The sequence below is a fragment of the Antedon bifida genome, chromosome 1 (assembly GCF_963402885.1).
Source record: "Antedon bifida chromosome 1, ecAntBifi1.1, whole genome shotgun sequence".
Lineage (NCBI taxonomy): Eukaryota > Metazoa > Echinodermata > Crinoidea > Comatulida > Antedonidae > Antedon > Antedon bifida.
In genome coordinates, this window is record NC_136226.1 from 14776317 (window position 1) to 14793133 (window position 16817).

At 31.6% G+C, this 16817-nt stretch overlaps 2 protein-coding genes across 3 annotated transcripts in view; one reads left to right on the plus strand and one right to left on the minus strand.

The window, feature by feature from the left end:
- The window catches only part of LOC144843733 (uncharacterized), a 46645-nt gene extending 34222 nt beyond the window's left edge, over positions 1 to 12423 (minus strand). Inside the window, exons 1-5 of one of the 2 annotated variants that reach the window (XM_078700652.1) lie at positions 12313 to 12423; positions 6217 to 6302; positions 4450 to 4588; positions 1533 to 1562; positions 162 to 788 (exon numbers count right to left, since the gene is read on the minus strand). In XM_078700652.1, the coding sequence (XP_078556778.1) occupies positions 162 to 788; positions 1533 to 1562; positions 4450 to 4588; positions 6217 to 6261 (841 nt within the window). In that variant the 5' untranslated portion in view covers positions 6262 to 6302; positions 12313 to 12423. Of the gene's footprint in view, positions 1 to 161; positions 789 to 1532; positions 1563 to 3576; positions 3673 to 4449; positions 4589 to 6216; positions 6303 to 12312 lie in introns of those variants that run through there. The other variant, XM_078700660.1, reaches the window with a different exon arrangement.
- A 1558-nt stretch (positions 12424 to 13981) lies between these two features.
- LOC144843871 (alpha-2,8-sialyltransferase 8B-like) lies at positions 13982 to 16763 on the plus strand. The gene is made up of 4 exons (XM_078700821.1): positions 13982 to 14200; positions 14756 to 14809; positions 15087 to 15686; positions 16031 to 16763. Exons 1-4 carry the CDS (start codon positions 14019 to 14021, stop codon positions 16425 to 16427), a joined length of 1233 nt encoding a protein of 410 aa, XP_078556947.1. The 5' UTR covers positions 13982 to 14018; the 3' UTR covers positions 16428 to 16763.
- The last annotated feature ends 54 nt before the right edge of the window (positions 16764 to 16817 follow it).

Here is a 16817-nt window from a genome sequence, read left to right on the forward strand (position 1 = left end):
TGCTATTAACCTTTTTCCCCTTTATACTGTAGTAAACATTGTTTGATCTTGTCTACTTTATTTATATGGCAATAAAAATTACATGCTATTGTGCCTAAATAAACGAAAAGTCTTCAGGTCAGTTACAATAAAATCTTGCATAGAGATGAAAATCATACTACCTGATTGTTTTTCTGTTCCATTTGTTCTATGAGTTGGTAATTTTTGTTTATCCTCCTGAATTGATTTGTCAACAGTTACTGATGAACTTACATTATCCGTTCCTGTTTCAGTTTTTTGTTCTGTTTGTCGAGTTGTTCGATATACTTTTGAGCTTTTTAACAAATTTGCTACTAATACTTTCAATTGTTTTGTTTTGCTGAATTTTACCTTACTATTACCGCCTGGTGAATGCCAGTCAGTGCTGTTATCACCGTTTCTATATTTATCAGTTTTCCCATTTTTAGGATTCCATTTACGCTTTTGTTTTGAAAGATGTTCATCGTATTTGGATATTGCTTCAAATTCTTCAATGAATTTTTGCAATTCCTCTGAATTGATATCAAAATTCAATACATCGTTATCAATTTCAGTTGAGTTTGTTGCGAGTAACGAGTCAAATAGCGCCTCCTTTTCATCGACATCATCCCCTTTGTTTGCATCATGTGACTGATTACCGTTAATAGTTTCCTCTAAGATGGTTTTTGTTCCGTCCATGCATTCAGTTAGATCAATCGATGGTAAACCAAGTAAATATGTTTCAGTATTCATTGCATCTTTATGTTCAGGAGACGTAAAGAGAAGAGCATCTGTAAAATACAAACAAATTTGATCAAATAAAAATATACAATGATCAGAATAAATTCAATACTATAAGACAAAATGCTAAAGAAAACAAATACAGTATGCAATAAACTTTGTATATATTTACATAAAAACCCAGAAGCAATTGATCAACAAATCAAATCAGTTGATTAGTAGCATATGATACATAGTATGTAAATGTAAAACAAACAGTATACATCCTAATTAGCATATGATAACAAATTCATTTCCCAATAGACATACTCACTACCAAATACTTATTATCATACCACAGAAGCATAGATCACTGACAGATATGTAGTATTAGATTCGTTGACATCGTCATTAGTAAATATATTATGTTAACCAAAACGTTCAATCGCAATGAGCTTATAGCATACCAAGAGAATTACTGTGCGCAAACCAGAATATGAAATATGAAAAATAAAACTGACATTTACAGTACTATGATTAAATTACACCGAGAAGCGTAAAATCTCAATACAATGCATCTCAACATTTTCTGAGATGTCTGAATATACAGTTTTGTTATATAAAATAGATTTTGAAATAGAAATAAAGCACTTTATTATAAATATTCAATTATAAATAGCTATAAGAAAAATGAAATATTCCAATAATCAAGCAAAATGTAAAAATGTGTGTGAAAACCAGATGTAAGATGGTTAGGATGAATATTCATGAGATATACATATAAACACAGCAAACCACATGATTTATTACTCTACCTCCATTGGCTGATTGCCTCAAATGTTTGCCTTTACAATGAAAAAAAATAAATAAATATAAAAGAAATATATAAATCATGCAAATGTGCAGGGTACTACAAATTTTAATCTGAAAATAACAAATTATAATAAATTATAAATTAAATATAAAATTAAATTTGGATTATGAGAAATCAAAATATAAAATAAATGAAAGGAGACACAGTAAAAATAAATGTCATTTCTCTCCACAATCAGTACACTCTAATCCTCAATGTACAGTAGTAGTGCAAGAATAACGTTGTTTACTGTCAATATACAGTTGTACTCTAAATGTCTGAAACTTGAAAACCAGTCCCACACGCATTAAATCAAAAAAGTTATCGCAAAATGTCCATTTTATCAATTTTTATTAATTTTATCAATGCTGATATCTGAGTGTATTAGTGGCAATACAGAAAACATAGATTTTGCTGTATCATACTCATGTAAACCTGGCATTCCAATCTTGGTTAAATCCCAAGTTTCCTTAGCACACTTCAGGGAAATCTCCACACATTATTTTGCAGAAAACCCTATCCATGTACCTCTCAATGACTTATTCCATTACTTGTATATGTCTACTCAATGTAAGCCTGGCTGCTTCCAAGTGTGAATGCTTATCCTAATACTTATATTAGCAAAGGTCTACTCATAAAAACTTGGTTTTATTTCCCTTACAATCTGTTGCAAGAAATCTATATAAATTATCTAGCAAAACCTCTATTGAGGGATCTCTCTTTAATGGATAATGGATTCATATTTATATAGTATTTAAATACAATCTTTCAATGTGCAGAGTATTAGATATTACATATACAACTAGAAAGCCACTTCGAGAGTGCCTACTGTAAAATTCTTCTTCATCAGATTTAGTCACCGGAAAGTGTGTGTCTTAATGCTGTGTGTGATTTAGGCTAATTTCACTACAAGCATGTCTATGCGAGTTTGGTGTAATATGTAACCCGTATGTTTTAAAATTACTGTAAGACTGCTCACCGGCTTTTGAAATTTCTGTCTTATCTTTTAACACTAGCAAGTCTGAAAATAATTTTTAAAAGTGGTCCAGAATTGGGACCGTGGTCCAGATTGCCTCCAAAATTTAATGGAGTGGTCCTTGACCACATATCTATCTGTATTTTCATTTTGGGAAAGATCTTGTAATTACTTTTTGAGTAATCCTGCTAACAAACAAACAAACTAGCCCCCAATTTTCAATTTGGCCAAGTAACAAACACACGCGACCGATTACATATACCTCCTTGGCGGAGGTAAATAACCATTATCTCCAAAAGGGTTCATTCATGCCATCAAACGGCACTGCTTCTGTCCACAACGACAAAGGCCGACATGGACCAGTATGCTAAGCAACAACATACTTTCCCGACAGTTCATGTGAGAATCTTTATATCAATAACCCAGCAAATAAATATCAAATAACTTGTAAGTTCTAATAAACCATTTCTGTATTAAACTATTCTTAAATCTAAAGACATTTTATAATGATATTCTGGTTAAAGTCATGTAATTAATTAATTCTTTTAAAACGTTTTCTTGTAAGTCCTTTATAATCTAGATAACGCTGGTAACCCCTATCAATATAGATCCTATTTAAATTGTATCATTACTCATTAGCAGGGTTCAGATAATAACTGACCATTGACATTCCTTTTATAAATCAACAATACCTTTACTTCCAGAAGCTGGGATAAAGAAAATCAATACACCTAACATCTCTTAAGCTCATTAAGAATAAAAGCTTATTAAAGTAAGTACACTTCTATAAAGACTAACAACATTCTATCTAATTAAGGACTTAGGATACCGTACAGCTTACTGTTAGCACTAGGCCTAGTTCTACAACATTCCGTAAGATATAATCATCAAGTACTTTTATATTAATTGAAATTTCTATTCAGGACATTTTAGATTTAGGTTTTTAGGTCCCCTTAATATACTATGTATAAATGTATATAAGGAAAATGTGGTAAATTAAAACAGAGAATTATAATACATCCACCTTTACCTAATGTGTATAAAAATACAAATGACTTTTCTTTCTATCAACCAATTACACAATAGCGTGCCTTTTCTTGATGTTTTCCTCAAAATTAGTCCTTACATGCATTGTAGACTAACGGGATATGAGAAAAGCCCAGGATAAGAAGAATAATTGCAGGAAAACTAGGCTAAGAAGAAAGCTCTCCCAGCGGGAATTACTGCACTTGGCTTTCAGAACCTCAATTCCAACTGCTGTCTGTTTCAATTGATGGCAATTTATCAATTATTTTTTACTGACAATGATAAAAAAATGAATATCATTGTAATTTTCAACCAAATTTTATTACACACATTTATAAAAATAACGTAGTGTGGTAATTTTAATATTACTGTATGGACATTTTACAAATGACTGTACTGTTGAAAGTTTGTCACAATAATGCAATGTTTGTGAAGGCCAGTACTTAGTGTTACTTGATGATCTATAAAGATCTTATCTAAATAGTTGCAAGAGGATCTCAACTTGAGTTGAAAAAATACAAGGGCTCTAGTAATAGATGCTGAAGCTGCGGATAGAGCTGAAAAGACTGGCATACAATCACCTACACACACAGGATACAAACAGCTCATAATAAGAAACAAAGTCCAAAACAAGCTGTCTGTGTGAATTAAAATCACTGTGAACAATTATTTTATTGTAAAGATTAAACTGTATTGATTTTATGATTGATTATAATAGATTGATTTCACTGGGACATATTTTATTGTAAAGAATAAACTGTATTAATGTTATAATTAATTATAACAGATTTATTTAATTAATATAATTAATTGTGATGTGATGTTTTATATACCGAATAAATTTTTAAAAAATAAAAAAATAATTACTAATTGATACCTTCAGAGGCCTCGGGATCGTTCTGCATCACTTGTGCGGCAATGTAAGGAAAATGTCGTGCCAAGTAATCCATTTCATCCTCCTCATTGTTAAAGTTTTCAAAATCATACTCCTCAGCATCTTGGTCATCCTCTGTTTCCTGTAAAAATAAAATAATATACATAACAATAACTTTTTAGTGGAGCTGAAGCTTGGTGGTTGACATGCTTCAAATCCAAAGGTCCAGTGTTCAATCCTGTCCTAGATTCATGGTTCAATCCTGACCTAGGTTCAGGGTTGAAACTCAGACTTATTCTACTCCATTCCCTTAGCTTGACCATTTTGCCCCTCACCATCTGTCAATTACTTTCTAAGATCACTTCGCATGGCCACATGGCTGATCTTCTTATCTCCAGACCAAATTTGGAACTTTTCAAAAAGTCTTTTAGCTTCAATGCTTTTTTTTTTTATTAAATTCTCTTCCTTTAGACTTGCTTCATTTTACTATTCCTTCAAATTTTGGCTCAAGAACCATCTTCTCCTTGTTTAATTGCTTCTTATCTCCTCTCTTTTCTCTCTGAGATCAGGGCCGTACTCAAGGGGGTGCGACGGGTGCGTACGCACCCCCCCCAAATTGCAAAAGGTCCACATTTTATAGGGTCTTAAAATAAATAAGTACTCAATATTATGAAAATTGTCCAAAATATATTAATCCGCACCCACCCAAATAAAATCCTGCGTACGGCCCTGGAGATGGCCAATTTAATTTATTGTTTTCATTGATTTCCCTTTTGATACTAATTATTCATTTATTTTTTACAATTTTGTGGATGGACCACCCTCGAAAAATATTGTTGAAATAAAAAATAAATTTAATTGGTGAGTTTCTTGCTATGCTGTTGGTTGCATATGAAATTTGAAAAAATTAACAAATATTATGCATGTTCATTGGTACGTATTTGCAGCGACTATACTAATATTTAATGACAAATATTAAAATACATGCTAACATACAGCTATCAAATTAATAGGGCAATTGAATTCATATTTAAAGTATTACTATTCTCAGTTTCTCTTAAACTTTGATATTATCACAAAACAATATTTGGCGGCAAAAAACCAAAACAAACAATTAATCATATAGACAACATGATCAAATGAGAAACCAGCAAAATTTAAACAAACAAGTCCAAAGTACAAAAGCAAACCAACCACTTAACAAGGCAAGGCAGAGAAACGAACATTATATCAAAATACCTGTATATTGCATGAAACGTGCATGGTAAGTACAATTAATTCATATTAGAAATTTAATTGAATAGTGTAATGTAACACCTTTTTGAAGACACCTTCAGGACCCAACAAAGTGTCCCCTAATTAATATCGGTGTCCCTGGAATAGGGGTTGGCTGTGTTATGCATATTTTCCCTTATTCATTTCACAGGGAGGTGTCTCCTTAATTAGGGGTGTTCCTAAAGGATGGGTGCTACTGCATTACACGTTTTTATTATATAAATCAATTTAGGTTATAATAAGAGGATAAATTTTAAAAGCAATCAATTGATTTTAAATAGTGGCAAAACTTGAAATGGTCAAATATCTAATGGTAAATCAATTTTTCCAATTGATATTTAACTTTGAATCAAATGCAGAAGGAGGTAAGAAAGTCCCTTATGGGGGTTAGTAAAACTGCCGCATTGCATCTCATATTATATCCATATAGCTTAGAGCGGGTATGTGTACTTTAGAGAAGGTTTAATTTTCACATTAGCTTGAGCACATACTTACTTGACTACTTGTTAAGCTATGTTGTGAACTACTAATATCTTCCATATTGGTCACTAGTCAACAACATCCACTGGGGATTACTAAAGCTATAAAGAATAAAACGCAATTACAATTAGCTCTCAGCTGAATGAACATAGACAACACCCATATTTATTTCATAATATAATATACAAACTCGCATAATTTGATACTGAATCAATTCGTTGCAAAGACTGACACATATTTTATTTCAGAAAGCATTTAGGCTAAACCGAGAAATAGCTACAGTGTGTGTAGACTAGCTAATTTTAATATATCGTAATATTTTCACATGCATCATAATATGCTAATTAATAATATAATAATTAATAGTAATATTTCAATTCAAGTAAAAATTAAAATAGATATGTTGAGAATTACATGCTTCAATATCATTTTTATTTAGATTAGAAAAATGAGTATGAGAATCTTTGTATCAAAATGTTACTTTGGTGTGTGTGAATAAAATAATAATGACATTTATGGGTAGTAAACAATGTCTATTGATTTCATACAACAGTAAATATATAATTCTTATAACATTTGAGTTACATATTGATTCCTCATAAACTTAAGCGTCTTAATCAATAGGGCTTGCAATTTATAATACGTTTTTTTATTAATGTCTTGAAAAAGATTATAGCTATTGATCCTTCGGAGAATCTAGTGTATAGACCCTGCTGTAAGGTCATTATTGGTCTACTATACAGGTCTTGTAAAACCTAGAATCATAAAGCGATAAATTCAACTTTATTGTTTGAAGGTTTGCATGACAAAATCAAATGTTGATATGACGATCAAAGCATATTGATCGAAACGTCAAGAAATTCAACAGTTCTTTTCGGAACTAATATACGTGGTGTACCACAAACTTTATATCAAAATACAACTTTGTTGAATAATAATATAATTAAAAACGTTAAAACAGAAACACATTTAGCCTTGTATACGGTAGAATCAACAAAATATCTAATTATATTCCTGGGCACAGCAAAAATACTTTAACTCATTAATTAAGCTCATTTTAATAACACTATTTGTTTATTTAAAAAAACAGCTACCATACAAAGCTACAGGTTCAAAAAAGAAACTAAATAAATGCCACAAATTTTGATCATGCATAGAGAAAAATAATGCTACAAACCATCTAAAGATAATATTATTACTCAGATGTTGAATAATATTACAAGCATTATTATTATTTAATAAATTAAACTTACCCTACACTACAGGTAGAAAGGTGTCACAGGTTTAAATGTAACGGTTACTTCATACAAACTGTGAACTGTTATGGTAGTAGTAGCAGCTAGCTATTCTATTATCCAATTAGTCACCCCATGATTGATCAGTGCTTGCCGACCAATTTTTTGCCTCATTAGGTACCAACAAAATTCACTAATCATAGCGCTAAACAATAACAATAAATCATACAGTAACAAAAGATACCAAAACCGGTCTTTGTCACCAAAGCCCACAAAACAAAAATATGCCATTTACCACACAACCAACATGGCATTAAAATACCAAGTTTTTTTCATTGATGGAATTATGAAGTGTAAAGCGGGGATTTTAATTCTTTGTGTTTTAATCAAATTGTTGGATTAGTTTATGTTTTATTTGCTTACAAAATTTAAAATCCTGCTTTTTTATATACCTTTTGCATTGATTTAAATTTATATATAATTCAAAATAAAACCTTATTCCAAATTTAATTCCAATTTAATTCCAGGGACAAAATAATTGTCAAAATGAGGCCACTAGTGCAAAAAACAAGAGCATACACTTTTCCTGAACTATAAGTTTACATTCATAGGTAGACTGCATTAAACTTTGACCTCTTGTTAACCCCTTATATCTCAATGTTTAACCCTTAACTTGTCACTCTCAATACAATCATAAACCTACATTTCAACCTTTCACTAACCCTGTGTATCTTTAGCATTTTACCCTTGTTGTTAAGATTTGTCGCCTCCATAAATTGCTAACCTACATTGGTCTACACACATCAAAACGGTTAGACAAACTACAGTTAAGATCTGTCTACACTATCAAACTAGTTTGCCAAAAAAGTGTGATGTGCCTAAATATGGTGGTAATATGCCCAAATATGGTAGTGATATGACATCATGTCCATATATGGGCACATTTTTTTGTCACATTAAGTTGATAGTGTAGACAGAGCTTTAGACAAACTGCAATAACTGCAACATCCATAATATTGATCAATACGGCACTACTGAATCGCTAAATAAACATTTGTTATTGATTAATTATCAACCCAAATTAATATTATTATTATGTATCTGTAACACTGATGAATTTCACACAAAATTATGAGATGATTACTCATCAGTATTCATTTATAAATTTTGATGTGAACCGGGAATAACCCGTTATATTACACTTAATTTTCAAATACTGTAGGTACTTCGAAGGTATCCACACCAAGTCTAATTTTAATACAAAAAAATATAAATCATAAATCATCAAGATATATCTAATTCAGTTATTCGTTGTAAATAATATAAGCTTTGCTTATTATATTGATATTTCTATCATGTTTGTATTGTGCATGTTTTTTTTTTCTTTCATAACCTTTTCAGCTTTTTGACTGTGGAATTTGATGTTTTGAAACCATAATAAATAACTACAAGAGACTAATAATTCTACACAATATAATAAAATATTCATACAATTTAGAAATGCATACACACAAATGTAGGTTACTAGCCATAGTAAAATTCTCATGAATTGTTTTACATAACTAATTTCGTAACTGTCTTCGGAATGTTTACTTAGAGGAATCGTTGGATGGAAATGATAACAAAACAGTAGGGAGCAAAGATGTGAAACACATCTCCAAGTAGGCCAATTATATTCAATCACGAAAGAATGGTAGTCTTAAAAACTAGTATATATATATATCAATAAATAAATGTCATTCATAGTGAGGAAGGGTTAGTGCTGCCCAAAGCTATGCAATTTTCTTCTGGTTTTACGTTTTATCTCCATTGAGATCCAGCCACTGATACCCACAGCATTGTCATTGTTTTTTCAGTATATTAATTACCTTTTGATTTAATATATTTGTCATGATATAATTAAAAAATTACCATATATTTGTAATTTTAAAAATAATAAAATAATGTATTAATGTAAAAGTGACAGGCAGTATCTAACCATCTTCTCCATGGTTTAACACTACAATACATCAAAACAATATAAGCATACTGGTGGATACTTATTAGGTGATCATTTAGAATAAAATGATCACCTATTGTTATTGTACAAAATCTTTATTATTATTGTTATTATTATTATTATTCTTCTTCTTTCTGTACACTTTTGTTTAGCAATTATCTCAAAAAGTTGAATAACAATGATCACAAAAATTTTACAATGTCTTTCAAATACTTTAACTTAGCCATAATAAGCTTTTCAGCGTGATCACTCAACCGTGACGTCACGTATACGCGATTTTGTGAAATCACATTATCAATCATATGTCCATAATTGATTATGACATATTTAAGAAATTCACTACACGTAAATTTCAGGTCAAGGTAAAAAATATTAGCAAATAAAAACTCGCGCGTCTCAAGGTCATGCACGTGAAATCGCGCGTAAAGATTTTGAAAAGCTCAAAATTAAGTTTTGATCAATTTAGAGCATGAATTAGGCCATTTGCGTGTTTCAAAAAATTACTGCGCAAAAACACGTTTTTGCGCACGCGATTCGTAAAAAGCGTAAAAAATAAAATTTGATGTATAAATCACATTCTACTCACAATTCTTAGTACATTAACCAAATTTGAGTCCATTTCCACTTAAAATAATGCTCTACAAGCACATTACAAATGACAAAATGCACATATTAATTGTACAAAAGTGCTAAAAATGGTAAAAATAAGGCCTTTTTAAAATGAAAATAACTCTTCAGAATGCACGATGACCCCTAAGTTTTTTAACTTATTCGGGAAGCCATTGAGTTGTAGATATAAATGTATATACACATTAGACGTACAAAATGGTATTACTTCATCAAATGGCCACTTGAATTTAACAATTAGGATTTTTTTCCGGTTTGTGTGGGTTATCACATTCAATAGAGCGTATCTCCGCTTTTTGAGCTCGATTTTCGCGCACATTTCAGTGTGTGCTTGCTTAATTATTTATCTTTCTCATAAGTTGTCAGTATTTTCATTTTGTTGACGTCATCACGCGTAAAAACTTGAATAACGTAGGTCGTGTAATTTCACCTTTGTCGTAAATTTGAATATCTTACAGCTCTTCAGAATTGAAGGTTACCTTGATGATTATAATTTATTATGAAAGCTGATGAAATGTAGATATGAATTCATATAAAAACCAAGCCTATCGGATGTTGTGACGTTAACATATGGCCAGATGAAGTTAAAAAGTAGTTTTTTCATCTTTTTCGTAAATTTTATACAAATTTCAAAGAGCGTGCACAGCGCTTCTACGTGCCAGATTCTCTTCCAATTCTTATATTTATTTGCTCAATTCATTATCTTTCGAAATTATCATCTTCGAGTTTATTTTGATAATTCCATCATACCAAAAAATTAGAACATGATGTGTGTCCCGTAATTTCACCTATGCTACACTGTATATAGATATACAGTATATACTGTACATATTGTATATGGCATGTAATAGGCACAGCTCAGCACTATAAGCGTATGCATCATGTCATAGGATGGCGTACATCAACTTTTTACGATCGTATGTTAACGTACATGCATGTTTAAAAAATGTTAATTTCATTAAAATGATAAAAATGATCACCTATAATTCGTCAAAGTGACGAATTAAATTCTAGTCATTTATTATTCCTTTTCAATTCGCCTAGCAATTCTGGAGTTTATCATCAGGACATACAAAACACTGGTGCTTGATGGCCCAGTGTATTTAAACGTTGAGTTTTGCCTTGGCAATGTGAAAGGTGTAATATGGATGGAAATCTCAATGATGGCCAAAGACAGCAAGGGTTTCATAATATCTTTAAAAAATATACATATATCGTGAAATGTTCCTTAATTACAAATCACATTTTAATCTACATGTATGTTCTTAATACAGTACAAACTGAAAAAAGCTTATTGTTTGAATGCTAACAGTTACTACTTATGATAGCAAACCCATTATTATAAACCACAACCTTTATTGTGAGTACAAATACAGAATAAACACTTACAACTCTTTAGAAATTTACGTCATCATCATATTTATTGTTAATAAAACCTGGGTTAATAATTCAAGAACAAGTGTACAAAACAAACATACACTCAGGACAGTTTGCATTTTTAATCATAAATATTGGGGATTTGTGCCGACTTGAACCCAGGACTTTGCTAATAAGCTATCGCCAACATGTACTTAAGACAGTGCCACTCAATGAAACAATTATCAATTACACATTATGAACATGTCATTAGTAAATGAAAATATATTATTAAACATATATATTCTAAACAATAATAAATGAAAATATCACTTTTATTCATAATCAGGCGTGGATTTAGGTGAGGGCTAAACAAACTTTAGCCCCTCCCATGTCTTTTTAAAATAAAATAATGACTATTTTCATGCAACCCGACAGTTCGTTTTTATCATTTATAGGCCTAAATGATGACGATAATAAATTACCTAGATGTGGTAGGCTACAGTTACATCTAGTACGCTTACCGGTTTGAATGAACATTTACTTAGCAAATCTGCTTACAACATCAGCATGTCGTCAGCCAACTCACGGAGGCTTAAAAACAACCTGTACCGTACACATTGTAGTGTTTATCATCATATATTATTGATTTTAAATATTACAATATTACAATACACGGGCATGATAGGGATAAATGGTTGATGAGTCATGGATGAATAATAATTAATACAACAAATCCTCAAACCAAACTATTTTTGGTGGAGAAAGTAAACTGACAGGCCTCCTTGGCCCGCTCCTGTGTAAATGCCACTCACTGTTGTGCAGTTAACAATCATAAAGTAGGCCTGGCTAATGGGCAGACTATAATATTGAATTTTAAGAACACAAACTCACCTCTGGTCTCGGTCTTTGTTTTATTTTGTTCCTACATTTTATATTTATCAGTTATTTGGTGAATCCTCCCTGTTGTGTTTTTCTATCCCATCATACAATCTGGATGTATCATCATCATAAAGTATAATCAACCTCATTTGACCTTCCATGCGTAACGATGTGTTTACCTGTCCAACTACGTGAATAGCAAAGGTGGGTCGACACCGAAACCAAAGTACGTTCCCAAATGGATAAGTGGGAATCACTAAGTATATTCATAAGGAAATAAAATAATTATGATAATATCTTTCGTAGTATTTTTTCATGATTTTAACTAGTTACGGACAGTATTAATAGGCCTACCGAACATCACGATTGTAAACAATTACGTAAAATATAAATGTTGCAATGTAAGAGATGGTACTTAATTTGTGGGAATAGCACACATGCAACAATCACATTTTCTATTAGTATTCACCATAAAAAAAATCGAGTTGATTTACGCTATATAAATGTTCTCATTCTCATTAGTAGCGGAGTAGGCCTACGCCTTGTGACACAGAAACTTCAGCTTGAAGGAAAAAAAGAATCAAATTAGCGAATAATTGACACGAAGAGAGACTGACTAAAAAAACAGGGAAAAAATAAATTTTAAAAAAAATAATCAAAATGCATATAAAAAATAAAGTAGTCGAGAATGAGAATTAACAGCCAAATTTTTAATAATGAAACTGAATATAAATTTAACTACCTTTTTAAATAGATTTATTTTAAAACTGTATCCATACTTTTATATAGGCCTATCTATGTAGGCCTATCTATGTAACTTTTTGTCTGTCTTTATGTATCTATGTAAAGCGCTTTCACGAGCATGTTTTTTTCATGAAAAGGGCGCTATATAAATGTGGTACATTAATTTTTATTATTATTAACAGAGACATTACAATATGTTTTACAATACAAAATCAACGCGGAAGGTATCTAAACTTTGTTACAGATATTTTATATAAACACACAAATGAAATGAAGCGTTTGTGTAGCTATGAATTGGATGATTTATGATGTTTACTGAAGTAAAAGTCTTTTGTAAAGATGTTTTGACACTTTGATCCACAGGATATAAAGGATAATTGTTTCCCCACATTTCGGTGAATCCGCATCACTCGTTTACTAATGGATAATTTGATATCAAAATAAATATGGAAAATCAATTAAACATCGATCGATCAATACTTGTTGCGAGTCTTTCATGGAAAAAATACCTGTTTTATCCATGATTTATGTAAAGTAGGAATGTGTATAGTCACAAAAAAGTAGGACATATTTTGCGACACCTCTTAGAAGACACTTTTATTAATTTCCCTTTATTAGGCCTACAGCAGAAACATTACGGCAAACCTTTATTCAGGGGACACTTCTTGTTGAGGCACAATATAGGAGTTATATTTACTGTAGTATACAGTAGTACTGTATATACTCAGTATTAAGCTTATTATTAATTGACAGTACACGATCATAACATTTAATACTGAAGTTTTATCTGTAGATGTGTCATAAAATTTATCAAAATCTTATTAATACTGATAGGCCTACTGTTTTATATGATATAAAAAATATATATTTTTAAGCTTTCCTGATAAATACATTCGATTCCTAGAAGTTCTACAGACAACAAAATGACGCAGTTATTATGTTTCAAAACGAGTAAAAGCACATCCAAACAAAAGATGTTGAACCAGTTATTTGGAGCCCTTATATTGGGTGTTGTCTCTCTTGCGATATTCTGTTCTACTATACATCTGCGAGGGTACCCGCCAAAGATTAAACAAGCCTCGAGAAAACAAGGACATCGCACGAAGCTTCGATTGTCAAATTACATAACTGCCGAAAAATGGGGAATGATCAACAAGTAGGTTTTAAACAGATTATGAAGGAAGATCATGATGTTATGACGAAGTGGTGACAGTGATAGATGACAATGAATGGAATGAGAAGAATGAAGATTGTTATTGTTTTTTAACCATTCTCATCACTCTCCATCTTCATTCTCATAAGATGACAACAATGGGATGAGGTGAATGAAGATGGTTATTGTGATAACGAGGATGATTAGTGATAATTAGAACTTGCGTAGAATTAGGGAAGAGGAAAGAAAGAACGGAAGCAGAAGGCATGAGAAGGGCAGACGAATATGGAACTGTGGTGTTGCTGAAGACAAGAATGTTGAGAGAGTAAATGTCAGATTGTGATATATACGGTAAGAATAACGAATAACAACGCGACGGAAGGGGAATGAAGAAGCATAAATGCACTACGTGACGATATAACGTTGGTGATGATGGTAAAAGCAGGAGATTAAAATAGATAAAAGATAATGACGATATATGATGACGATATTTGATGACTTTGGTAGTTCTAAAGCCACTAATATATGTTTTCACCATAATCATTTTTTTTTTTGCAGAACGATATACTCGGCTTACACAAAAAATAAAAGATGTTTTTTTCTTTGTGAACCGTAAGACATTATTATATATCATTACTACTATGCAAAATATTCAATTCCGTCGGTTTTAAATCGTTTTAATATTTATAATTTACTATCAGTGTGATTGGTCAATTTGCTTGCGTTGTGGCGTAAGTCCATGCGTTGCGTTCTAGTGGGAACCAAGCTTTTCGCTCAAACAAACCTAATTTTTGTAATGGACACTTGGCGGGATGTTCAAACTAGACAGATATAAATATGTTGCATTTTTAAAAAAAGATAATTTTTTGCATGATTTGTATTTACGTAGGAATGATAACACAAACTGCTATGATGCTGAAGAAACGATCCTAGTCTACAAAGACGACGTAAAAACAAGAGATATGCGTTTTATGCAGGAAATTCGACCGCGTTTAAACCAGCGAACATACCTGGAGGAACAGGCATACGGCTCTCTTGACGGAGTACATTGTAATATCAGTATTTATTATCCACACCTTACTACAATACCACAGAGCAAAACATGCGCTATAGTTGGGGCAAGCGGGCAACTAATCAATAGCGGTTGTGGTCCACAGATTGACTCTCATGATTTTGTTATCAGGGCCAATCTGGCACCCATTGCCAACTACACAAACGATGTTGGAAATAAAGTAAACGTAACTGGGATTAACTTTAAGAAGTTGGAAACGATTTATCAGAATCTGATGAACAAAGAGGTGAAAGATCCTGCCCATAAGGCTACGATAGAGAACATTCGTTATTTGAACGACAGCATACTGTGGTTTACTAAAGCAACGACGGCCCGACATGCTGCGGAAAAGTTAAAAGAAGTCTCGGCAATGTTAAAGAACTATTATAATTTGCCGATTCACATGGCTTATATAATGCGATCGGCGTCGGTTGAAAGGTAAGTAAAAAAAGTATTCTTTTTATATAACACCTAAATAAATTGTGGGTCACATGGCGTCCAATAGGCCTAGACTGTACTATTAAACGATCGTTTTTGTTTTTTGTTTTTTTTGTACGAAAAATCTCATATTTTCTCATGAAATTCGCATCGCACTCACAATTGTTCATATTCCATTGCAACTAACGATAACTGAAAGTAAGAACTGACCCGCAAATGAATATTGCTGATATTGACAGAAGGAAAGAATGGATGTGACCCAATATTTTCAAATCTAACGAACATCCTATGGCCTTTTCATGTTTAAATCATATTTATTTTGCTACAATTATTTTTTATTGCAGGCGATACCATTTGAAGCCGGGAAAATACGCAAGTACCGGAATGAACATATTTTCTTTTGCTAGAACGTTTTGTAAAAATATAACTTTATACGGATTTTACCCTTTTGACGAAAACCACCATAGTACACCGATATGGCGACATTATTTTGAGAATGCGACATTTGATTTCCAAGGCAAACAACACGATATGGTCCACGAATTCACAAAACTAACTGCAATGCATTTACGTGGAGATGTGACAATGGTAACAGATAAATGCAGCGCTGTGAATATAACAAAACAAACCAAGCATATCCACGTTCCAAAATCGTTCAATAAAACAATTTTAGAAAGAGAACTTGAATTAACAGTTGGGAAAATAGAAATGAAATCACTGATAGAAAAATACATAAATTAGGGTATTTAAAAAAATGGAGTTTAAGGAAACAGTAAAAATGATATAATACATCAATTGTACCAAATGGATACAGTACCGTCTTCTTCTCTGAAATGTACGTATGGTATAGTAGGGTAAATCAAAATTGCTGACATTTTAAGACCGATATTTCAATGGTATTTTTATAGTTTTAGTTTCTATATACAACACATTGAATTGAGTTTTTGCTCTGTTTTATGCTAATCCGGCCACTGAAAAGATAACTAAGTGGGGAAGTCTTTAAATGTTCATGTATAGTTATTCTAGTACAGTATACTTTTATACATATTTTGTAAGTTTTAAAATAAATTCTTTGTTGTTTAGTTTCTTTGTTTTTATAGTATTGTTTGACTAGTCATTGGAATGGGAAAT

What these genes read in the sequence shown, in the direction of transcription:
- LOC144843871 (XM_078700821.1), top strand. Translation starts at nt 14,019, where the DNA reads ATGTTGAACCAGTTATTTGGAGCCCTTATATTGGGTGTTGTCTCTCTT. An exon ending in AAATGGGGAATGATCAACAA is followed by an intron (nt 14,201 to 14,755) that starts GTAGGTTTTAAA and finishes TTTTTTTTGCAG; the next exon opens with AACGATATACTCGGCTTACA. An exon ending in TGTTTTTTTCTTTGTGAACC is followed by an intron (nt 14,810 to 15,086) that starts GTAAGACATTAT and finishes GTATTTACGTAG; the next exon opens with GAATGATAACACAAACTGCT.